The sequence below is a fragment of the Lates calcarifer genome, linkage group LG6 (assembly GCF_001640805.2).
Source record: "Lates calcarifer isolate ASB-BC8 linkage group LG6, TLL_Latcal_v3, whole genome shotgun sequence".
In the NCBI taxonomy this organism is placed as follows: Eukaryota; Metazoa; Chordata; class Actinopteri; family Centropomidae; genus Lates; species Lates calcarifer.
In genome coordinates this window covers 23,149,627-23,173,654 of record NC_066838.1, presented here as the reverse complement: position 1 = coordinate 23,173,654, position 24,028 = coordinate 23,149,627, and the positions used below count along the sequence as shown (strand labels likewise).

General features: G+C 39.5%; 4 protein-coding genes across 6 annotated transcripts; 2 read left to right on the top strand and 2 right to left on the bottom strand.

The window, feature by feature from the left end:
* Positions 1–57: 57 nt before the first annotated feature.
* Positions 58–11,396, bottom strand: ints11 (integrator complex subunit 11). Its single transcript, XM_018686964.2, has 17 exons — positions 11,204–11,396; positions 10,844–10,941; positions 9,949–10,022; positions 9,608–9,836; positions 9,397–9,495; positions 9,280–9,314; positions 9,048–9,186; positions 8,728–8,792; positions 8,132–8,321; positions 7,951–8,034; positions 7,785–7,874; positions 6,685–6,847; positions 6,465–6,575; positions 4,688–4,749; positions 4,400–4,542; positions 4,045–4,174; positions 58–185 (listed from the first exon to the last, which is right to left on the bottom strand). Exons 1-17 carry the CDS (start codon positions 11,229–11,231, stop codon positions 120–122), a joined length of 1,806 nt encoding a protein of 601 aa, XP_018542480.1. The 5' UTR covers positions 11,232–11,396; the 3' UTR covers positions 58–119.
* A 420-nt stretch (positions 11,397–11,816) lies between these two features.
* On the top strand, positions 11,817–14,945 carry cptp (ceramide-1-phosphate transfer protein). Of its 2 annotated transcripts, none has more exons than XM_018686852.1 (3): positions 11,817–11,877; positions 12,038–12,190; positions 13,259–14,945. In XM_018686852.1, the coding sequence occupies exons 2-3, from the start codon at positions 12,057–12,059 to the stop codon at positions 13,779–13,781; spliced, it is 657 nt and encodes a 218-aa protein (XP_018542368.1). In that variant the 5' UTR covers positions 11,817–11,877; positions 12,038–12,056; the 3' UTR covers positions 13,782–14,945. The 2 variants fall into 2 exon arrangements, with proteins under 2 accessions (XP_018542368.1, XP_050927346.1); XM_051071389.1 differs by having other exon boundaries at positions 11,823–11,924.
* A 113-nt stretch (positions 14,946–15,058) lies between these two features.
* ubxn10 (UBX domain protein 10) lies at positions 15,059–17,416 on the top strand. Of its 2 annotated transcripts, none has more exons than XM_018686733.2 (2): positions 15,059–15,347; positions 15,527–17,416. In XM_018686733.2, exon 2 carries the CDS (start codon positions 15,600–15,602, stop codon positions 16,368–16,370), a length of 771 nt encoding a protein of 256 aa, XP_018542249.1. In that variant the 5' UTR covers positions 15,059–15,347; positions 15,527–15,599; the 3' UTR covers positions 16,371–17,416. The 2 variants fall into 2 exon arrangements, with proteins under 2 accessions (XP_018542249.1, XP_018542173.1); XM_018686657.2 differs by having other exon boundaries at positions 15,059–15,354.
* A 332-nt stretch (positions 17,417–17,748) lies between these two features.
* Positions 17,749–23,973, bottom strand: ddx19a (DEAD-box helicase 19a). Its single transcript, XM_018686546.2, has 11 exons — positions 23,754–23,973; positions 23,497–23,560; positions 23,180–23,375; positions 21,937–22,029; positions 20,821–20,923; positions 20,609–20,723; positions 20,331–20,508; positions 19,985–20,222; positions 18,850–19,012; positions 18,546–18,737; positions 17,749–18,466 (listed from the first exon to the last, which is right to left on the bottom strand). The coding sequence occupies exons 1-11, from the start codon at positions 23,814–23,816 to the stop codon at positions 18,405–18,407; spliced, it is 1,467 nt and encodes a 488-aa protein (XP_018542062.1). The 5' UTR covers positions 23,817–23,973; the 3' UTR covers positions 17,749–18,404.
* Between the last annotated feature and the right edge of the window lie 55 nt (positions 23,974–24,028).

The following is a 24,028-nucleotide window of genomic DNA, read 5'->3' as shown; positions in this document are numbered from 1 at the left end:
GCACTGGGAACGAGTTAGTAACCACCAGAAATCCAGGATCCAAAGAATGGCAGTGCATGAGTTCTTGAGAGTGAGTGAGCTCCCGTCAAATGTTTATTGTTTTGAGACAAAAAGATATTTCAGCACAGTCCAGATGGAAGCCCCTTCTTCAGCAGAGTTGAAAGGAAACTCCCCAGGTCTTCATCCTGACAAAGAAAACCAGAACAGAAAGTCAAAGAAGAGCCACTGTAGGAAACAACAGAGCAGCATATTTTCACTTTAACACATCTCAGTGAGGTAAAACTATCTTATATTTCTCAAGAAAAAAAAAAATGCAAAAGTGTATTAAAAGTCAGAGAAGATCAATATTATCCTATAAATCATACTGTGACCCCTAACATGCTGGGAACCATTGATATATTACATTTTGGATTCAGTTATTTTCATTATCACTTAATCTACAGATCATGTTCTCAATCCAGTGATCATAGTGAAAACAGATGTTTTTACAAACATAAAAGAAAATGTGTTACATGAAATAAATGTTAAATAAATGAGAACAGCATGTTAAAGCGTGTCTACACTGAGGCTTACAGAAGAAAAAATGATCTTAAAACTATTACCACAAGTAAACCACTGATAATATCAGCAACACGTAGACTTGATAATATCAAAGTTCAGTGCTATGAGCAATCTACTCAACAAAAACTGCAGTATTTGTGTAATCAATCTACTCAATCTACTCAACAAAAACTGCAGTATTTATGTAATCTTGGGTTTAACTTTAAGTGGCAATCAAACCAGTAAGACACTTCTGAAGGAACAGAAATGACAAACAGCGAGAATTAACATCATATCTTTTTTTTCTCGCCCTTTGTGCTTTGCACGGAACACATGAGGCCACAGAAACCACTCTCCTTCCATTACAGCGACAGAGTTGTACAGGCAGGTTTCCCCACCTTCTGCTTTCATTTTATTCTCACTTTCATGGCCCCTACTCTGGTACTGTCCACCCACATAAGGGTTTTCACTTCTTCTCACTGATCGCACCTCTACTCAGGACTGTGTGGGCAAAACAACAAACTGTTAAACTGACAGTGTGGTCAGACTGCATTTCACCAAAAAAAAAAAACACACACTTGCGTACTGTGGCTAAAAGGAATACTTTTATTTAATTTTACGAGGGTTAGTTTTAAAATATATTTCACTACAGATTACAGAATACATGCCCTTCACTGTAATTTGCGATATATTCTGTTAAATTAATTGAGAGACGGACTACTTTAACATTGATTTACATTCATGTGTTTGTGAATAAATATGGCATTCACACAATACTGCTATGTAAAGAAGACTGAACCCAGGGGTCACTCTGATGATGATGCTCTGTCTGCCAAAAAGGGAGAAGACCTGATTTTTCCTTTACCTTTTATTTTCCACAGCACTGTGTTAGAGTGAAAACCAAAATAAGAGAATGAAAATGAAGCTATGTGAATTTATAGTTCCACAGAATATTTTGTTTTCACTTTGTTGTTTTGCAACTAATCCCCTTAAAATAAAAATAGCGCCAGAAAAGGCAGTTTTACCTAACAACTTAAATCTGCAATGCAAAGGGAGGAAGGTAACTCATTACAAAAGATTTAATATATATATATATGTTACTGGATAGAAATATTTAGCCAAAAATATACTACACATCATGCATGTTGTAAAATGGCTGGTCTCCAATCAGTGTTTTGTTTTTTAACTAAAACTGATGAGCAAGCTAGCTGCTATGCTAACAGGCTGATCTGCAGTGAGCTAGCAATTTGGCTAGGTAGGTAGCTAGCTAGGTTTTAAGTGTTCAATTAAACTACAACTGCTTTTAAATTTTAAATATCAGTCAATCTTAAGAATATAACTGTATTCTTATAACCAACTATTTAAACTGTAACTGTCACTAAATACAGTTACTTATATTTTGTTCTCTAAATATGCAACTTTGTTGTTTGTGTTGTTATTTTCTGAATTTTGATTTTTATCCTTGACTAATATTCCATACCACAGCTGTCCAGATACGGAATGCATGTGATCATAAGAAACGATCGTAAGAAGCTTCATCAATAACTCTAAACTCCTACAGAGATAGGATTGTTTTTCAGTCCTAGTTCAACTTTGATTCTGAGTCGATCTCTGAAGCAAAAGTATTACTTTTATTAATCGTCACAGGGTTTTGTGTGCTGCTGTGTGCACCTCGGTTTATTCTCTACACCACTGACAGGAGTCAGTATTATTAACGTGACACCTTGACTGTAAATTGACTGCAGTGGAAATGAGACAAAATCGGAATCAGATGGGTCGGTGATCAGTAATCTGGCGCGATGATCACTATTTCTGAGACCAAACATTTCTAAAACCAAAGACACAGTCACTGACCTCAGAGGGTGAATAAATGGTGCATACCATATAACCACACTGTACTCTGTGACCTTTGTTGTATGTCATTCCCCCAGTTTCATGATTCACTATCTAGACACTAGAATCACTGTCTAATAAAGGTGTGAAAAAAATAAAGGAAAAAGAATCAGACCTTCACACTGACTCATCTTGTTTTCCGTGAGGGGGCAACTACTGCAACAATTTTTATTTTTATTATCGATTAATCTGTCTATTATTCTCTTGAATAATTGATTGCTTTTTTTGGCTGTTAAATGCCAGAAACTAATGAAAAATGTCCAGTATAATTTCTCAGAACCCACAGGGAACATAAATCCAAAACCTGAGGATATTCAATTTCCTCACTTGTCTCAGAGGAGAAACTGAAATTAGAAGAAGTTTTGGCATTTTTATAAATCAATAGCTTTGTTCCAAACAAGAAGATATTACATTTTTAAAAAAGGACATAAATCCTCACATTTGAGAAACTTGAGAGTTTGACTAATGTAACATATGACAGGAAATACTGAAAATCCCTTAACTGATAAATTGAGTTTAGATGTTATGGTTTCTATTTTCTTTCTTTTGGTGTGATCTCCTTAAAATCCCTGTGAGGTTTTTTAATCTCTGTACAGTCCCTTTTTTATTTCCAGTTAAGTATTTTGTCTTTTGCATTAATTGTGCAAATAAATAAACAAACAAACAAACATTTAATAATGAATTTTTAATTAGAAAATTGACTTAAATTTAATTAAAGTCAATTAATCGACTGATCTTTTCAGCTTGGTGTAAAGCTAAATCCAATCTGGCAAATTTGGACCATGCTCTTTTCAAATAATTTGGGCAGAGGTTTCTGAAAATTAGGTGCAACAGGTCCACATTTTCATTTATTTAGTCAGGTCTCCCTCAAAAGGCAGTGCAGATTTTAACTAAAGAGTTGGTACATCGAGATAAACAGTTGGTGGTGCTAATTCTCCAGTCAGGTTCAATTAAACCACTGAAGAAGAAGAGGGCACAACAAAAACTATGAAGAACCAGCGGCAAACATGATGAAAATCTGATCCTCATGTTTGTTTCACATTTTAATTTGAGGAAAGTTGAAGTCTCTGATGTTCTTGTCTTCTGCCATTTTGGTCTCTTCAGTGAAAGCCTGAGTGATAAATATGTCACATGCTTCAGGTACCTCATGATTTATCAGCCAAGTCTGTTTCTGTTGCTCTTTGTCACAAAGTTGTTTTTAATCAATACATAAACTTTTCCACATCAGCCAAGCATATAATGATTTTTTTAAACATCCAGCATTTTTTCCACTCCATTGTTTTTGAGGTTATGTTTTTTTTATGTGCAAATTGAAAATGTGCATAAAATTGGGTGGAGGAAAAAACACTTACTGCTGCAGTTTTTCTTTGCTTTTATCACTTGATCTTTTCATCTATATTGCATGTATAGTTTTTAATGTCTTCAACTGACTTTTTGTGTTTTTATTGTGAGTGTTTTTATGTTGCCTTGAAGCAAAAACAATTTCTTTTCGTGGGATAATAAAGATCTGAACCTGAAGAAGTGAACTCAAAACAGCTTTAATTTTCAAGGCATTTTAAAGACCTACAGTAAAATTACATCAGTGAGGTATGAGCATTGAAAATATTTTACCTGATAACTCCAGGAAAGTAGCAGGACTTTGGTGTTGGTGTCCTCAGCAGAAGAGGAGACTTTGATGACAATAGACTCCACCATGACGGTGCCATCAGGGAGGTGTTGGATGGTGTAGCCTTTCAACACACTGGAGCATGGAAATGAGAAAGCAAGGGGTTATAACAAATATAATACTACATATCTTTTTCTTTTTTAGGTTTTTCAGAGACATGATATGCAAGTTAAATGCTCAAGTATATCAAGAGGAGTGAAGATAGAAGTGGATGGTGTGAGTGAATTGTAAAATAACGTAGGTGAGTTGTTAGATGCAGGAGGCCCAGTGACCCTCCTCTTCCTGTGGTAACGCTCTCACCTTTTGAGGTGTGTGTAGATCCTGTGGAGTGTGTCGGGGTCGCTGTGCGGGTCCTGGAGCTGCACGCGGCAGGTGAAGCGTAACTGATGTTCGTTGAGGCCCAGCTCCTTCAGGGCCTGCTCCGACGACACGAGCTTCAAACTCTGTGCTCAGGGAAACACAACAGGAGAGTGAGAGTGTGTCAATCATGAGATCTCAAGCAAATGCCACTTGACTGCAGGTCAGAAAGGAGTAACACAGTCACTGCACTGATATCTAGTTAAAAGTGTGTGATGACAGTGAACTCACGTTTTCTTTCATGATCAGGGTTCCATGCATGGTGCGAGGTTTTTTGGGATCAGGCAGAGGCCCTTCAACACAAGAATGTTTTAGTACATAAATACATAAATAAACAAATAATTATACAAATACGCACTTTTATTGTTAAACTGGACAAAACAGAAGACAGAAATATAAAGTCTTGCTCAGCTGTATGTGATGTGTATCTCATTGCACTTTCAAGGAAAGCGAGGTAACTTTTCTAGGGCTCCCGCCTAAAAGTTGAATCGATGCATCAGTCGAGAAGACCCAAGTTGGCTCACAAAATGTCACTTGACTCATTACAGTTTCTTTTGGCCCCCTCACAGTACACACACAAAGAGCAGTGCAGGAGCCACAGTGCGGCAGACTGTAAACTATAAAATGACCGAACCACAAAACTAACTGCGATGGAAGTAGAGACAGAGATGGAAACGGATAAGACAAGGTATGGTGGTACAACTCGTTTCGCTGCTCTACTTTCAGCTCCGGTGTCAAACTGACGGTGCTGTAAGCAGCCCGGCAGGAGAGACGCTCCACAGTGCAGTACGATTTACTTTTATAGCTTTTACTTTCTGAGACTGCATGGAGGTGTGATGTTTTCAGTGAAAACGTTGAAATTAAAACTAAAAACAATGGATTTTCTAATTCCCAGATTGCAGTTTTCAGTTTTCTGTACTCAGCAACCACTTATTAGGTACATCTGTACAATTCAAGACAACAGTTCTGCCAGAAATTCTGCCTTCACAAAGTCTCTAATGTTCAGGTTTTATAAAAACTGTGAGAAAGGTACTAACTCAATTACATGTTCATTACTGGGATTGTAATTAGTGGTGGTGTTGTATGAGACTGTATTATCATGAAATGTGTTTGCAATTTTCTTCCTCCCTGTTTGTAAATGGGGTGAACAAAACAGTAGAAACACCTCTCAGTATAATGCAGTGCAGTACAACACTAAAAGACCTCTGATTCAGCAGAGATGTACTAAACCCCTAACCTCTTCATTATTATTGAAGAGAATATGTGCAAGGGAAAAAAAGAACAGAATGACCAGGAACAACTGAACTGGGAAAAAGGCCTTATTAAGAAAAACACACACATGCTACAGAGTTTCACCATATTCAATGCAATAAATGTTTTTTATTGCTACTGTTAAATATTTAATGTTAGCTTTGGGCTTTTAACAATGTAGCCAGCTAAGGTAGCTATGACATTTCAACCTTGCTCTTACTTTACTGTAATCTAATATACTTTAAATTGAGCTTTTTTTAAATAAACAGCAATGGAGTTAAAGGCAACATAGTATTGGATTGCCAAATCTATCTTACAATATATTTTTCATGGCTAGCTAGGAATCATGCTCAAGTCTAAAAAGACCAGGAATTAAACACACAGAATAAAGACATTTTTAAAATGTAAGTAAGTAAGTACAGAAATCTGTTCTTGAGAGGCATTGTTCTGATAAACGTGACTGTGTGTCTTCTCTGGTTTTGGAGTCTTACAACCTACACAAATGACATTTGTCATTATGGCAACAAATCTGGGTCATGATATTTGCACAGAGCAGGGTTACCAGCGGTGTAAAGCTCCCTCAACATAACACATCAATCAAATCAGGCCAAACATACAGAATTCTGGCACCGAAACTGTGTAGGCACACTACTGTATAACTAGACCACTGTTACCACAGGCCACAGTGCCAGTATCATTAAACAAAAAATTAAACAAAAAAATTCCTAAAGGTTTCTGAATAGTCATAAAAACTTACCTCCAAGAGCCATCTCCCTCTTCAGCAGGTTGAGTGAGATATCGACAGGCACACTGGGGTTCGTTGTCACAGTTATTGTCTCTCCATTGGCGGGCATATAACAATCTATGCCTGCCATTTAAACACAGAAAGAAGAAACATTAACATCAACGTTAGCAATGTGAAGAGCACAGATCTAGTCTGCAGATCTGTCTAAAGCCACAGACAGAGTTACACTTACTGAACTCCTGTTCAATCTTGCCCTTGAGGAACTCCATTTTCACTGCCTCCCCGTGCACCAGCACCATGTTGCGAGGCTCTGCCATACGAATGAGTTGCATGATGCCTTTAGCATCTGCATGGGCACTGAAGGACATATACTCCACCTGCAGCTTCACATCCAACTGTAACGATCACAGAAAGAATAAAAGTCTGTGTTGTTCTTCACATAGATCACACTGATAATTTCATGTTGATAATTCACGTTAAAACTTGCTTGTTTAATCTGTACAAAAAGCTAGTGCATAAAAACAACAATTTGTAGTTTTATGGGGGCTAATGGACAACATAGGGTGACACTCTCTCTGCTCTCAGTGCTTATACCTAGCCTAAGCTATTAGGCTTCATAGTGTGTGTGTGTGTGTGTATGGGGGATGGGGCCAGCAATCCATGCCACAAATTGCCGTGCAAGTGTTTTTCCACTGCACCACACAGCATGGTAAAGTTGTTTACCTTGATGACTTGTTGCATGTTTTTATACACAAACCACAGTCGGAGCCTGTCGCATGCAGCCCTTTTCATCTCAGTGTGGCTCTTTCTGTTTGTGCTATGCCACTATTAATATTTAAAACTGATCCACTGACCAAACAGCGCAGAATATGTCCATATCTGTGACAATCATTGTTTTTCAGTTCGTCTGTGGAAAGCTTTTAGTGGGAGGCAGCACGAGAAGGAAAGGTTCAGTTTTCATTGGCAGGACCTTAAGACAGCTCTGATGTCCCTGAAAGTGATCGGTAAACAGTCAAATAAGACGGATATCTAAAAGTACAAGTAGGAGTTTAGCTGCCACAGTGAAGGGGAGGAGACCATCACAGGTTACCAACCTATTTAAAGGAGTGACATGAGAGTGGAAGAGTGAAGATCTCCTCAAGTGAGTGAGTGAATACACATATTTCCTTAAATGTTGGAACTATTCCTTTAAGCTTCTCAGCATTAACAGACAGGAGCCACAGCAAAGATGAGAAAAATAGAAGATGACATTATGGAGATCAAGGAGTTCCAGGTACAAATTACATGACTTTATCTACTGCGCTCAAACAAATAATTCAGACAAAATCTCACCGTCGCCCTCCCTTCCATCTCCAGTTTCCTCTGCCCATTTAAGATCTTATGACCGATTGTTCCTTGTACACAATAGCCAGGCATGATTACCTAAGAAAAGAAGAATTAGTTGTATATCAAGTATTGTTATTTCTAAAAACACCTTACATTTTTTCATGAGACTCACCATGTTCTTCTCATTGCCAGCCCATTTCTTGAAGATCTGCAAAGACTGACCAGCATGCAGCATACCTGGTGTGGCAAACACCACCTGAAAGTGCACATGTTGTTGTAGTTCACTGCAATTTCAATTTTAGGTCAGAAACTTTTTAAATACTTGCAAACTTTGAAGGGGAGACAAAACTCACCATAGGTCCAGGATTATCAGCGTAGGAGCGATCAAAAGCCTTGATGTGTTTAAATTCAAACATGTTTCTCTGTACAAAGGTTTTTCGAATCTTCTGGTTGGTCCACGTTATGAAAAGCTTGTAGTAGTGATTTGCTTTCTCCGTCAGCCCAGTGGAGAAGTAGATTGGGGCCTTTAGGTTCATTCTCTCCCTGTGTGGTGAGAGGACGTAATTAGAGTGTCTCTCCAATGAACAAGTTCGCCATGCCACCATTATTCTATCAGGCTTAATAAAATGAACACAGCTATTTTAGGGAGCAGTTATTTTTTATCTGGACAATTTATGACCTTTGTGTATTGTAATCATGTGCAATTATTCCTGATTGAGAGGACTTTTTATCCAATTGGAACACCAACAATTATGAACTAGAAAAATGGCCTTCATCTGATTTTGTCCAGCCAGGGAGTGGACTGTAATTATCTCCACACATCACTGTCCTTGCTCTCTTAATTTCTAGCTTTGACAAAGCCTTGTTTGCGTTCAAAAATGTACACAGAAAGTTTAAGGAAATATAAAAAGCTTCTGAATTTAGATTCTGGGATTTATTTTAACCCTACCAAAATGTCTCCAACAGGATGCAGAGTTCTTGTGCTCTTCCAAGAGCAAAAACAGGGATGAGAACCTGAGAAGGTAACAAGAAAAGACAAATCAATTTAATTAGTAAAACCAAGATATCGAACTACAAAATGGAGGAATCTCTGTCTGTGTTTCGATCTGCTTGACAATCGCTCATCCAATCTACTTCAAACATGACAGTTCAATTGGTGAGGACCCAAAGAAGTGCACTTGGTGAATGTGAAGTTTTTTGAATGAGCATAAACACAGGCCAAGCAATCAGCCCCTCCACCCCTAAATACACTGTTCAACTCAGTTTTACCTTTCCTCCTCTTTCTATTGTTTCATGCACCTTCTTCAAAAAGTCTCTCTCTCTGCATCTCTTTGAGTCTCGAATGGTGGTGGCATACGTGGACTCGGAGATGAGGATATCTGGACGACACTTATCGATCCATGCAGCACTACAAATACATAACACAAGGATGAGACTGGGCAGTGTTTCACAAGCATAAACTCCAGCAGACAGTCGTTAAAATACAGTCACTGCCACTTACCCTAAATGCCTGTCAGGCGTCATGTTATAGTCTCCCTAAAATGAAAAAGACATTACTTTGAGTTTGTGGTTGTCAGATTCACTGATGCTAACACAGTGCAGACTTGTTTATACTCACAGTGTAGACCACAGACTCTGATCCCACTTTGATGTGCACCATTGCAGCTCCCAGGACGTGGCCTGCATAGTACGCCTTGATCTCCAGCTCATCATCCACCTGCCAGCAGCACAACAGAAAAACAGCTTGATTTGCCATCAAAAGAGACGAGCAGCTGGAGAACAAATGATTAATGGACAGATCGCATCAAAAATTATATCCTGTACTGCACCTGCACAGTTTGGTGGAGGTTCAAAGGTATCACTTTCTTCATGCAGTCCTTGATCATCTGCGAGGTGAAAAAGTTGGTTTCTCCCTTTTTGTCAACCGTGATCTTCCGGAAGTCTTCCAGTAAAATGGGACAGATAGCCTTGGTGGGATGGGTCATGTAGATAGGTCCGTCGTAGCCAACCATCTCGCTCATGTAGGGCAGAGCGCCACAGTGGTCCAGGTGGAAATGGCTGAGAGAGCAACAGGTGCAGCCATGTGAAAACACAGGATTGCTTTATTTATTCTATAGATATAGATGAAGTAGAATTGGAGAATTATCCTGTAGCTACTCAGACAACAAACCTGATGATCACACAGTCCAAAAAGTCTGTCAGGCGTCCATTCTGGGTTATGTAAGAAAAGTCTGGGAAACGTCTCTGAAATGACATTATAGACTTGCATTCAGTTGGGATCATACTGTATTATTATCTTCTTCAGAAGGTAAAAAAAAATCTGTAGGACTTTTGTAAAGTGTTTAAAAACAGGCTGTGAGTGCAGCGCAATCAAAATAAAATCCCCTTTTGTAACAAGACTGTCACAGGCACTGAAGTCACTAGAGATGCAGTTAAAGAAGAGGGAAGAGGAATTAGACTTTGAAATTAGATGCTGATTTCAAGCATGGCTGCAATTATTTTCATCAGCCACAATTTCCCAAGATAAACCCAAAGCTGTTTAATTTACAGTGACATAAAGCAGCAAACCCTTAAATAAAAAAAGGAGACTGTTTGGACATTTTGACTTTATCAGATATTATCTGTAGACTGACTAATTGATTATTTGCCTAATCCCTGTCCCAGTGTGCTACAACAGCAGACGACAACAGCACATCTTCTTGTGTCCACAACAAAGCTCTCTCAAACTGGTTTTTATGAACATGACAGTGAGTTCAGCGTACTTCAGTGGCTTCCTGAGTCACCAGATCTGGATCCTATAAAACATCTTTGGGATATGGTAGGAAAGGAAACTGGTGGCATTAATGTGCAGCTGACAAATCTGAAGAAATTTCAGATGGACCAGAGTCTCAAGGGCATTTTTCCAACATGGAATCCATGCCATGAAGAACTGAAGCTGCTTTCAGAGCAAAGGGAGAACCTACTTAGTATCAGTATAGTTTTCTAAATAATGTGTCTATGGTTTATGAAAAAATCTTGACAGTATTTACCTTATTCAGTTGTTATATTTCCTTTTCTTTACTTACATCATCATTGTATCCCATGTGCATGCCACAGTCTAACATTATGTTTTTGCCTCCGATGGAGACGAGGATGCAGCTGCGGCCGACATCCTGTCCAGCACCTTGGAGAGGGAAAGTGAAGTTGTGAGAAAGCTTTAAAAACACACACACACAGCAAAGCCTACTCATGTAGCCACTCGAGCTAACAAACAGCTACTCAGCAGTAACGAAAATTTACAAGTTATCTCAGGACCACCGTAATAGAAAAAAACACAAGTTAATACTTGCTAAAGAGCGGATACACGCTCTCAAAGCTAAAGTAAAGTCAAAATGTTGACGGAACTAGCTTAGCAGATGCTAGCTAGCCACTATAATGTTACTCACCCAGTGGTGTTACTTTTATTTCAGGCATGTTTCCTCCACAATGCAGCCGCTTTTGTACATAGATAAGTGACACTTACATAACCCAAACAACCCAATTGTTTCCGATTAGTAACCCCTTGTCTATACAGAAATGCTTATTGTCTAACTTGTTGTATACATGCGGGGCGTTTGCGCTGTCAAGTTAACCGCCGCTTATAACAAAGCTTCCGGGTAGCACATTCAAAATAAAAGCCCCTTTTTGTAAACAATAGAAAACTTCGGTTGCAGGGCTTTTCCACCTGTATTCAACTCTCTTTCTTAGGTAACTTACAGTGCTTTTTAAGCTTAACCTAATTTTTTTTAATGCTTTCACTATCGCTCAACTGCTTAAGCCTCTTACACTTCAAACCCTTTAAGTGCTTCACCTTCAACAACAAGTTCCGTACAACGTCCCACATGCATACAATGAACATTTTAAAGATATTTTAGCATCTTTACAGTGTTTGTACATGCAATTTTCACTCTAGTTAAGTACATTTCTCCATAGATTGTTGCCTTTTCCAGTGTTGCAAACTAACTCCTCAAGGCAACCATTTTATTTTGAAGGCTAAGCGTGCCAATTTCCGGTGTTTCCCGGCTCGAGTCTGCGCAGTAGAGGCGGATTAGAGCAGGAATGACCTGTCGTTTCAGGCAGAGTAAGAGAAATGCTGAATTTTCCTGTCACTTTTAAGTTTTCTTACAGGTATTGTGTTCGGTCCCTGACTTCAGACAGCAACTCTTATATCTCCCGCGACCTCAGGATTGTTTTGTAGCCGTTAGAGACGTTTGCTCATTCATTTGTTGCCTGTTCGACAGCACTTCCTTATAGAAAACCATGGCTGATTCTGTGGCATCAGAAGACCAGAAATTCTGCTTACGGGAGGTGCTCGACACTTTCAAGCTGTGTCTGTCGGAAAATAAAGAAGTCTACCTTCAACACTACGTGGCTGGTTGGCGTGGGCTTGTAAAGTAAGTAATTTAGGGTGAAACCTTTCAGCACGCGATGGACTTGTGTGGTTAGAGTCTTGTGTGAGTGACTGTATTTTGTGTTGCATGGCTGGATTAAACTCCTATGGGGATCTGTTTTTTGGCCCCTACTGACCCCCACTGTCCATGGCAGTTTCATTATTTCCTCAGGCATCCAGAAACCAACCAGCACTGTAGCGCTGATAAGATAAAACATACTTTATTGCTCCCAGGGGGGAAGTTGTGCCGCGCACAAGGTGCATAGAATATATGTACATAATCTCCATATGTACATGATTCACAACAGACACTCAGATCTCCATCAAGGCCGTATCTGCCTCAAAGTTGAATGTTCTTCCATGGCCCATGCCTCCACCAAGTTTGGTGCAAATTGTTGCAGTACTTTTTGCGTAATCCTGCTGACAAATAAACAAACATGCACTGGAAAATGAAAACATAACCTCCTTGGCTGAGGTAATAAACACATACTTGATTGTGCCCCTAGTACACACTATTCAGAAATGATAAAACACAATGCCGTGGTCAGTAGAGAGTGTCTCAAAATATGAATTAAAACAATAAAAATGAAAATCTGATGTACAAGCGAGGCAATGTTCTGTTATCCAATTTGATTATAACAAGTACATGAACCCTGACAGAGCATATCCAAAAGAATTAACAATCTGAAAGAGCAAATCTGCAAAAGAGGCAGTGTAACTTGGGCTTCAGAGAAAATGACATAATTAAGGACATTTTTCTGTGAGTAATTATTAGACATATTTGATAATGAAAATAACTGTTGGTTGCAGCCTAACAGTTTGATAACACACAACTCTATGACAAATGAGCAACGAATAACAACAATTAGGGTTTTAAAAGTGGATTTAGGCACATGGTCCCTCCTCAGGACCAGAGCCTTCAGACAGAGGAGGGACTTGATGCTATAAAAATTTAATAATGAAGACAAAAAGTGGCCTTTGGGGGTCTGTGGCTCAGCCTTGACTCGGCTGTAACAGACTGCTAAATGTGAAAGAGGTGCTAACTGACTTTTTTTGTGTCCCGCTTTAATAGGTTTCTGAACAGCTTAGGAAGTGTCTTTGGCTTCATCTCTAAGGATGCTGTCAACAAGATCCAGATCCTGGTCAATCACCTAAACGGCGAGAACGGGTCTCAGTATGTCACCATCCAGTTGATGGTAAAATACGAGCTGGAGAATGAGCTTGTGGACCTGACCAAGAGAGGCAGCCATCCAGAGTCGGGCTGCCGCACTCTGCTGAGGCTCCACCGTGCGTTGAGGTGGCTGGAGCTTTTCCTGGAGCGCCTCCGCACCAGCACTGAGGACAGCAAGACATCTGTCATGTGTTCGGAGGCCTACAACGAGTCCCTCGCCCCACACCACCCGTGGGTGGTCCGTAAGGCTGCGGGCATGGCATTCTGTGTGCTCCCCGGGCGTCCTGCTTTTTTTGAAGTTATGAATGTTGGCCCCCCGGAGCAGGTTGTGGCCATGCTGGGAGAGGCCCTACCTCTAATCTCAGAGGTGTACCAGATCACAGAGGAACTTTACACTCAACACAACCTGCTTGATTTACCATAGGGAGGAAGAAGGGCTGTTATTGGCCTTTTCATACATTACATCTACATGTCCCTGCTGACGGGCTGTTGAGCTAGCTGCTACTCCTGTTTGGTGATAAGGGTTGTGTATTATCTGTACAGTGTTGGGCACAAGTAATTAATCATAATTCCACTGACACTACTCTCTACCTACTGCATTTTAATATAAAACTACTGTTAATTACACTGTTGCATGTTTGTCTTCAGTCAGCTCTGAATTATCTTTTTAATTCAGTTTTGCTTGTAGATTTATTTGCTTGTCGTTGAAATAGATTAAGGCAATATACAGTGGGACCAAGAAGTCTCTGCTCACTGCTAACACCTATTTGTTTTCATTATTTAAAACGAGAAAAGACCATGTTCTTACAGAGACACCAGGTTTCTGCTTTTCAGATTCTCAAATGTAATAAATGTACACTGTACATTACATTGTAGTGAATTGGGTTAATTTGGAGCTTGAGCTTTTGACCAATTTGATTAACAATAATGAAATAATTGTTAGTTGTAGTTGTTAAGATCTGTTACCAATCAGAGTTTTGAATGAATCAGGGAGTTGCTTGTATGAAATATGTAATAATAGGGCCCGTTTCCTGGAGGTTTCCTGGAGTACTTATACCATATTTCATTCAAATATTAACACATTTATGCTCCTGTTACAGAGTGGAAATTGCTCTAATCTAATACTAGATGATATTGGATGATAATATCAGATACTGGATAATTTACTATGGTCTTGTATTTATTATACAGGGGAAAGGCCACCAGCAAACTGCAACTTTAATAGTTAGATTACAATAGCAGTTTTCAAACCACAAAAAATGTGCCAATAACAAACTTGTTCAAACAAAAACTCACTCTAACATCATGAAACACTTGCTTTAGAAATGTTTCTGGTAAATTAAGAAACAGAGACTGTTATCGGTGGACTCAGAGTTGTTAATCTCACTGTTTATTATCTCAGTGCAATTCTTCATTTAAGATATAAAGGATATAATATGCTGTTTATTGCTTATGTACAGGGTTTAACTGATTATTCTTTCAAAGTGAATGTTTTATTGTTTTATAAAAACTGTACTGTACTGTATATTATATATAATTCAAACAGAATTCATCAACAGTGTAGCTTAATAAAAACATTTTCCACTTGGTTGTTGGTTTATTTATTTGACTATTGATTATTGACCTGCACATTTTATCCAATGCCCTTTTACTAGATAAGGTTTTGTTACCCATTGCCTAAAGTAGATTAGGAAAAAAGTTAACTTAGAATGTGTTGTGTTTTTGTAATGGTAGTGAGTATTATTATTAGTAGTATTTACTGTAAATAAATGATAAATGCATGATAAATTAAAGTGTTAAAAATTGATTTAAAAACGTTAACAGTAAATCTGATTAATTTAGTTGCAGTTCCCAACGTCCAACACCAGGGGTCTCCCTGTCGCTAAACTGCTGGCCGTCGTCGTCATGGCAACCAGACTTTCATGGTAACCAGTGACGCTGAGGGGAGCAGCGACTAAAACTGAGCAACTGGGAGGAAAGAGACAGAAAAGTAACGCGTACGAACGATATTTTAATGTTTTAACTTGTTATATAGCTACAGTAATGTACATATGCATTTGCGAGTTATATGAGAGCTTCTAAATGTGTCTGAGCAGCGACAGCCATGCTTGTCCTCAAGGAAAATGGAGACCAATATTAACTTAGCTGTGACTTTCTGCACTCTTTTAGCGAAGGACGGAAGCCAGGAAACAACTGGAAATCTTCACTGACACAAGACAGACCACAAACAGCGGGGTTATCAATGCATTTAACAAGACCAAAGTCCTCCAAAGGACGGAGCAGACCCGCTGTAAACAACTCTGTGTTTGCAAGTGAGACAGACAGCATCCAGATGGCACCCGCGTCTCCAGAGTCTCCTGTTCACAGCAGGCCGGACAGAAACCTCCGCTCCCAGTCCCAGCCCATCATGTGGCAAGCCGGCCAGCTGAGCCAGGATGAAGTCCTGCACATGCTGCAACACGCTCCTGCTGCTCCGCCACAGTCCTTGAACAAGTACAAGGTCCTGCCATCCATAGAGAGGAGGCGGTCGGAGACGAGTCCAGGGCGAAGCCTGGACCAAAACATGTCCAAGCTCACCCTGTCTGATGGTGATATCCTGCAGCAAAGGCAGAGGCATGAGGAGCCTGGGCTTCCCAGCAGCAGCAGTGAAGGTGGGTCACTCAGGATCTGGCCTAAGCCACCACCGGACCCAGGACCAGTAACAACCAAAGAAGCTGGAGCCAGTGGCAGTTTGCTCTTAGCTATCCGAACGCCTTGTGGCAAGAGGTTTCAGCAGCACTTCGAGCCCACAGACACTCTGCTGACGGTGAGAGCCAGCGCAGAGGCCAGGTACGGAGCAAAGTATGAAGAGGTCTGCATTGAGACTATGGACGTGCCACGAAGGAGCTTCACAGACATGGACATGACTTTGGCCCAGTGTGGCATCTTGAACAGATCAGTGCTGTGCATCTCCCAGAACAATGACAGTGTGGTGGAGCATGACTCAGATGTGCAAGGTTTGTTTTGTAGTTGAAATGTGGCTCTGCTGTATTTAAAGTCCCAATCCACTCAGAAAATGTGTTTTGCTTGACCTTTGACCACTGTGCAGAAGGATGTCTTTAACACCAGGGAGCTGCTTACACATTCATCTGGGAAAGTTTCCCTGTTCAAGTTTAAAATGTTTCTATACAAGCATGATTTGTGGAAACAAACACTGAGAATTGACTTTCCTTTTAAGCAGCAGACATCTTCTGTCTAGTGGTTCAACTAAAAATTTTAGCATATTAATAAATTCTGGGTTTTTCCAGCGAGGGCAAGAGAGTCACTGAAAGATTATATATTTTGGATTTTATACACACAGGCTAATATGTTGTGCACATGATAAAATCTTATCTTTTAGGACTTTGGTTCCACAAATATACATTTTCTAATATTAATTAACTTCTTTTTAATTATAGAAAGCACACTGGATTCAAATCATTATTCGAGGTAGAATACGTTTATATCTTCTGGGGGGACTGTCAAGCATAAACAAGCTTTTTTTAGGGACTAAATCAAATTTAGTACAATGCATTAATGAATGCATCCTGTATGCATGTATATAACCACAGCTGGCCTTAGAGGGCATTTAAAATACGTGTACATTCTGCTGATGCACAATGTTTTAATCACAATAGCAGGCAAAATTAAGGACTTGGATCTGCTTTCAGGTATTGATTTAGACTAGAGAATCTGGTTTCACTTTGTGATGGTTGCAGTCATACTGGTAATCAATACCACAGCATAATCAGAGATTCTTGTAACATCAGCAGGGCCAGCTGACAAATACAACAACAAACAGGGTTTCCTAAACGTTTATCTGTTGCTGCATCTTTTCTTTATGGTTGATGTTCTTATATGCCAAATAAAGTCTTTCACTAGGATGCACAGGCACTTGGTAAATATGTGAAGAATGACCAACACATTATTTTTGTATAACAGCTACCACCCTGCTTTTCAAGTATGTAAACATGAAGAAGAAAGACAAGAAAGAAAAGTCCCCAGAGAAGCGCAAATAAAACTAAATGATAAATGAATCCACAACAAGGTCATCATTAATATTACTAACACCTGTTTTTCTTTCTGTGATGAGTCAACATGGCTGCTGTCAAACTCTTGATCAGGTGCTCGATTTTACCGACTGGAGTCACTAAATTATTGAGCTTGTTGTTCATGACGGAGACTAAAACTATGACTAATCAAATGTCTTTCAACATAAACTCAGACGTTTCCTGCTCACTCCTGGAAAATTTATTAAAACATACAATCACACAGTAAAGTGCACAGAAAATTAGGAGGTTACAGGTTTCTTATCTTTTGAAGATACTGTATATTCTTTGAAGAAATATATTTTCCATTGTTTAATAAACATTGTGAGAAACTGATATATTCTTTTAGATCTTTTAAGAATGGTCTTACTTTATAAAAGGTACCAAACCCTGTCCTTAGATAAGCCAGAGCTGTCAAAACCAGCAATAAACTGTCTGAACAGGCTTTACATGTGACAGTATATTTATTTTTATATCCACACAAAAATATAATAACCAAATTAACTACCACTAGGCTGAAACAGGCATTTTAAACCTTAAAATGCTTCAAGTCACTCAAGGATATTCAATCTGAACTCAGCCGTGATCGAGCCATGACAAAAAATCCACAGATGAGACACTAATGTCCCACCGATTCTACACTAATAACACACTTCAAATAATCAAAACACAGCACAGCAAACAAACAGCTACAGTATCATCTTCACCCTTCTTAAATGCTGTTTTAACAGCTAGTGGTTAGTTTATTGTCTCTGGGAGACGTAAAGGCTTAAGGTGACTTCAGTGATCAATCAAAGTCGGACATATCAAATGAAATCTAAAGTGAAAACTTTGGCACACGAGTTTTGCATAGTCAACATAAGTATGCATATCTTTTCTATAAACAATAAAATGCAAACAATAAACCCTTGAAAGAACTCAAGTCACATTTGAGGTAACACGTCTAACTGCTTCAGTATTTGGTAGTGCATGAAAACCTTTCAGCTGATGAGACTTTCCATCTCTTCAAGGTTGCTGGTGTCCAGCTTTGTGATTCTCCTATCTGTGGGAGGAAGAAAAAAACAAGTTAGGATCCTTACATGTGCTGTTTGACATGATCAAACTGACAAACTGGAACATACTGAAATGCATTTCAATTTGGTTGATTATATCCATGCTGTGTTTGTTGTCAACCATGTTGACAGCAAACCCTCTTCTTCCGAAGCGTCCTGTGCGGCCAATCCGGTGAAGGTATGTCTCATTGTCTGCGTTCCCATCCATGTCAACAGGGAGGTCAAAGTTCACCACGAGTGACACTTGCTCAACATCAATGCCTGCAACATGACCACACATGGGTTTGAGGTATTTATTTATACTCATCTCAAAACATACAGATGAAGTTTTAATTTTAAAATCTGGCTCTTGTCAGTCTTTTATCTCCCTCACCTCTGGAGCACACGTTGGTGGTCACGAGCACCTTCTCTTTCCCGTTCCTGAAGCGCTCGATCACAGCAGCTCTTTGCTCTACTGTCATTTCTCCGCTCAGCAACGCCACCTGGTGGCCCTCTTTGGTCAGGTGTGCGGTCAGCCAAGCGGCCATCTTACGAGTCTGAGGGTGGGGGGCATCAGCTAAACTGAACAGCTCATACTATATCCAGAATGTACTAACAGCTCGGATCTATGGATATGAGAAGTATGACCACAGCCGCCTTGACTGTTTTCTTGCACCTTGCGGTTTGGCTCAAAACTACCTGGTCAGGGAACATTTCTTATTTTTGATAAATTGAGACATTTACATTTTAATCACAGCATAACAACAAATCCCTCAATGACTTTTGCTCAGATGTAGTGCTTTGTTTTCAAGGTGTAAACACATTTTGTGGACAATATGAACAACTAATTGAGAAAAATCAGCAGATTCAACAATCGTGAAAACTGTTGCATCCCTAAGCACATTAGCATGCTAATGTTAGCTAATTAGCACAGAACACAAAGTACTACTGAGGCGGAGGAGAGTGTCATCAGTTTTTGTGTGTATTTGGTCATAAACCAAAGTACTGGACAAATTAAAATGTTGACCTTGTGATGGCATTAGATGTTAATGGATACCAAGGTAATTACTGAACCACATTTCATGGAAATCCATAAGATATTAAAGTGAAAATCACAAACGTCAAACTCATGGTGGCACAAGAGAAGAAGAAAACAGTTAATTGTTGCTGCTGTTGTTGTTGTTTTATCTTGCTTTATGTATTGAATGTCTTATTGGATTTGTGAAGTGTCCTTGGGAGTCCTGAAATGCATTTATAAATAAAATGTACCACTATTATTATTAGATTTGACAGAAGAAGTGAAAAGAGGAAAAGTAAAGGGAAAACCAAAGTCATAAGGATTTGATAAGAATTTTGCTTCTGGGGAATTATGCATATTAGAAGGCACTCAAAGTGCCGACAAAGCTGAGGTAACAAGAAACCAGGTGTAAATTCAAAAAGGCCCAGATAATGTATCCATATACAGATTACATGGAAATATTCAGTGTGATGAACTGTGTTTCTGGAAGGGTAAAACATGGCTGACTTACATGGCAGAAGATCACGGCCTGTGCAATGGTGAGGCTTCCGTACAGATTGCAGAGCGCTGTGAACTTGTCCTCCTTCTCCTTGCAGAGCACGTAAAACTGCTTGATGGTGTCCAGCGTCTCCTCCTCGCGCTTCAGCCTGATGATGTTTGGGTCGGGAACCACCTGTTCTGCAAACCTCCACACTGAGTCCTCAAAGGTTGCGGAGAAGAGGAGCATCTGACAGTCCTTTGACAGCTGTCTGCATTGGTGACAAGAGAATGAGGGGGGGGAAAGAAAAAACGACAGAAACTCTGCACCTTTTAATAATATCAATCGCTACTTGTAGGTTTCTCAACAAGGAGCGCACCTATGGATACGAATGCTCTGGTCTCGGTGACCCTGTGTGGCAATCATCACATCAGCCTCGTCCAACACAAACATGGTGATCTTCTTGGGGTCGATGAGCTTGTACTTGGTGCACCAGTCGAGGACCGTGCCTGGTGTTCCAATGACGATCTGCTCCTGCAACTTGATTCCTCGCTCCACTGAACACAGACATTCAACCAACACCGTGAACCTAATGACCTGAAATACCATTCTGCCACTAATTCACTCTGGCAATTGCAATTACAGTCACATTCTTACTCCTGTTGCCTCGAATGGCGTAGGCCAGTTTCACATCTGGACAAAATTTCCCCATTTGCTCGATGACCTGACCAATCTGCAGAGCGAGCTCATACGTTGGCGAGATGCAGAGGCACTGAAAAAAACGAACGAATTTTAACGATGAGTACGTTCCAGGGTCTTCAGCTGAATGTGGACACTGGCTGGCTCTGTAACTCACATGATAAGCTTACCTGAGCCCACTTATTGGCTGGGTTCGCGTGGCTGAGCATGGCCAGTGAAAAGGCAGCAGTTTTACCAGTGCCAGACTGTGACTGGGCGATCAGATTCTGAGGGCTGCAATGAACGCAGGAATATGCAGGAAAGAGTTTTCATAACTACTGCTGTTAGTTGTTGGCATTAAAAAGACAACTATATTGATCATCTATTAATTGTTCATGGTCATTTTTCAAGCAAAAATGCCAAAAAGTTTTGTTAGTTCCAGGTTCTCAAATGAAAGGATATACAGCTTTTTGTGTATAAAATAAACTTAAACAAAAAAAAATAGAGAAAAATAGAATCATTTATATGCAACTCTCATTTTCTTATTCTTTTTAATTGAAGTCCTTTGACTCCGTAGGAAACAGTAAGTTGATTAATTAACATAAGATGAAGAAAAGCATAACAAACGAGAAGCTGCAACAAGGGAATGTTTGGTATTTTTGCTTGAAACAATTAATTCATTGCAGCTCTAATGAAAATAAAGAGTTAGATCCAGAGAGGCTCAACCAAAACTAAAAAGATCTGTCACACTGCAAACTTCTGCACAGCTTCTTATCCTTACAATAAAGTCAGTACATATTCTTAATATACTCAACATATTGTTCTATTACTGTCAATATTTACATTACATTTTATATTTATGTTCCTTGTAAAACAATACTTGCTTTTTACTTTTACTTCCTTATCTTTCTGAGTTTATTATTACCATTTTAGTACCAATATACCCAGACAAATTCCTCATATGTGTAAACTTACTTGGCAATGAAGATGATTCTGATTGATACTAATTGAAAATAAATATATATATATATATATATTTATTTTCAATCAACTGATAAGTGCTTTGCAGTTTGAGGTTGTGAAGTTGCTTATTTACCACATCTCCAAACACAGATATTCAATTTTAATGACATTAAAAGAGAGAGGAGCAACAAAATCCTTAGATTTGAGAGGCTTGAACCAGCAAAGAGGCACTTTCCCTGAAAGTATAATTAAAGCTTACTTAATGACCAAAATTGTTAACGCTACATATTAATTACTTCATTTCTTTTCTTGGCACTACCTCAGAAGAGTGAAAATGAACTCACGGCTGTGCAAGCATCATGGGCAGAGCGTTCTCCTGGATCCTGGATGGTCTGTTGAAGCCCATGTTGTACACACCCTTCAGCAGCTCAGGTTTCCTATTGCACAGAGTCAATATAACAGCAACAGTGTTTGAGGAAGAAAAAAAAAAAAAAAAAAGAAAACAGTTGTATGCAAAGGGTGCAAGGGTGTTCAACCGTGGGCACTTTGTTGATTTTTGAAGTGAAAACAAATCATTATAACCCCTGCAGCAAACAGGTATTAAAATGAGCCTTTCTTCACATGCTAATGCACCGTTACCTTTTATTTCTTGAACTTGAAAGTAACTGTGGCATGCACAAAAGTTTGGGCACCCTACCAAATCAATACTTAGCAACCTCCCCTTAAGATATCACAGCTTGCAAACACTTCTTTAAAGTCTTTCTAGTCGTGATTTAGAAATTTTCACCCACTCTTCCTCGCACATCACTTTAGTTCTGAGATATTTTTAGTCTGTCCTGCTGCACCACGTTTAGTTTCTTGAAGTAGTTCATGATGGATTTTGAGATCTACTTTTGCTTATTGTTCTGTTTAGTTTTACTTCCTTGACTGACTGCAGGACATTTGCATCCAGAGTTTACTGTTATTTGGTGGAATCTGTTTTTCCTTTTATCAATGTTTCCTGTGCACAATATTTCTACCATAATGCTTAACAGTTGGCAAAGAGGGAGTAACTAAACACTGATTTAAGGCCCATGTAAGACTGGATTGCTTTCTCTTGGGTGATTTTAATCCCATTTGAAGCGCATATTCATTAAAAAAAAAAAAAAAAACATTTTTTTACCCCATCCCAATTATAATTAGTCAATATTGCCTCCTGTCTCTCCATTTGTATGATCACAGGTCCTTGTGTACATAAAACCCTGTCTGGATGGAGCATGTTCCTTGTGTTTTAAAGTGGATCTCTATGGTTTTTTCAGTTTTTTTGTTATAAATCTGGTCAGTGTGATTTTTGTTTCCCCAGAGGAGCAAATTGAAAATGTTTTTGCTGCTCTAATAGTGTTTCTATTGTTTTGTCAACCTCGTTTACATAAATGTGGTTAGGTTAAATAACAGAAACCCCTTTCTGTGTCATGCAGTAAAGTTCAACAGCACCACAAGCTCCATTTTATTGTAGGACTGTTGTATTAGATTGCATTACTTTTAGCCAGGTGCTCCTAATAAATTGCCAAGCTAGTAACTCTCAGAGGTTTTTCCTTGCAGACTCACAGTCTCAGCTCCTCAAATGTCTTCACGGAGTACAGAGGAGAGGTGGGGTCCCTCTGCAGGACCTCCACCTGGTTTCTGTTCCGCACCAGAGAGCGACGGATCAGTTTATTCAACAAGGACTGTTCGGCCAAGTCAATTTTGTCTTCGTCTCCTCCACCTCCTCCTCCACCTCGACTCTTCTCCGGAATGATATTGCCTGCGCAGGTGGTGAGAAGACACCCCCCCCCCCAAACAAAATCCCCGTCAAACACCACCATTACTCAGCGATAAAATCAGTTAGCGGAGATTTAATAAGAGAAAACTTTTAATTAACTCACCGTTTATGTCGCCTTTAAGGTTTCGTGGACCACGAAGTCGATCCACTTTTTTTGTGATTTCAAACTATGAAGATAAAATACAGTTTAACACGTTATTAGCTAACAAAAAAAAAAAAAAAAAAAAATGCAACAAACTGCGTGTGTAAGCAAAGCAGCGAGGCAGCCGATTAAGCTAGCCCGCTAACGACCGGTGAGCAAGTTAGTTAGCCGGCGTTTGATGCTACTTTTGGGGGCTGTTGGTCACCTGTTAAACTTACCTGTGAACAAGGAGTTGTTGCCTCCTGTACGTCGACGGCCAGCGCCCACGACTCTTCCGACATTTTGAGAAAAGTGTGTTTTCTTTTGTAGACAGACAACACTTTGCATCCAAAAGTTTAGCGTCAAAGTGACGAAGTGCCGCTGTCCGGAGCTGGACCAACCGCAACACACTGGACCGCACCACTGATGCTGCCTTCACAAGACTCGGAATTCTCGCCTTTTAAGACCGGTGCCACCCCAGGCAACCAATCAAAGATATACATGGACGAGAAAT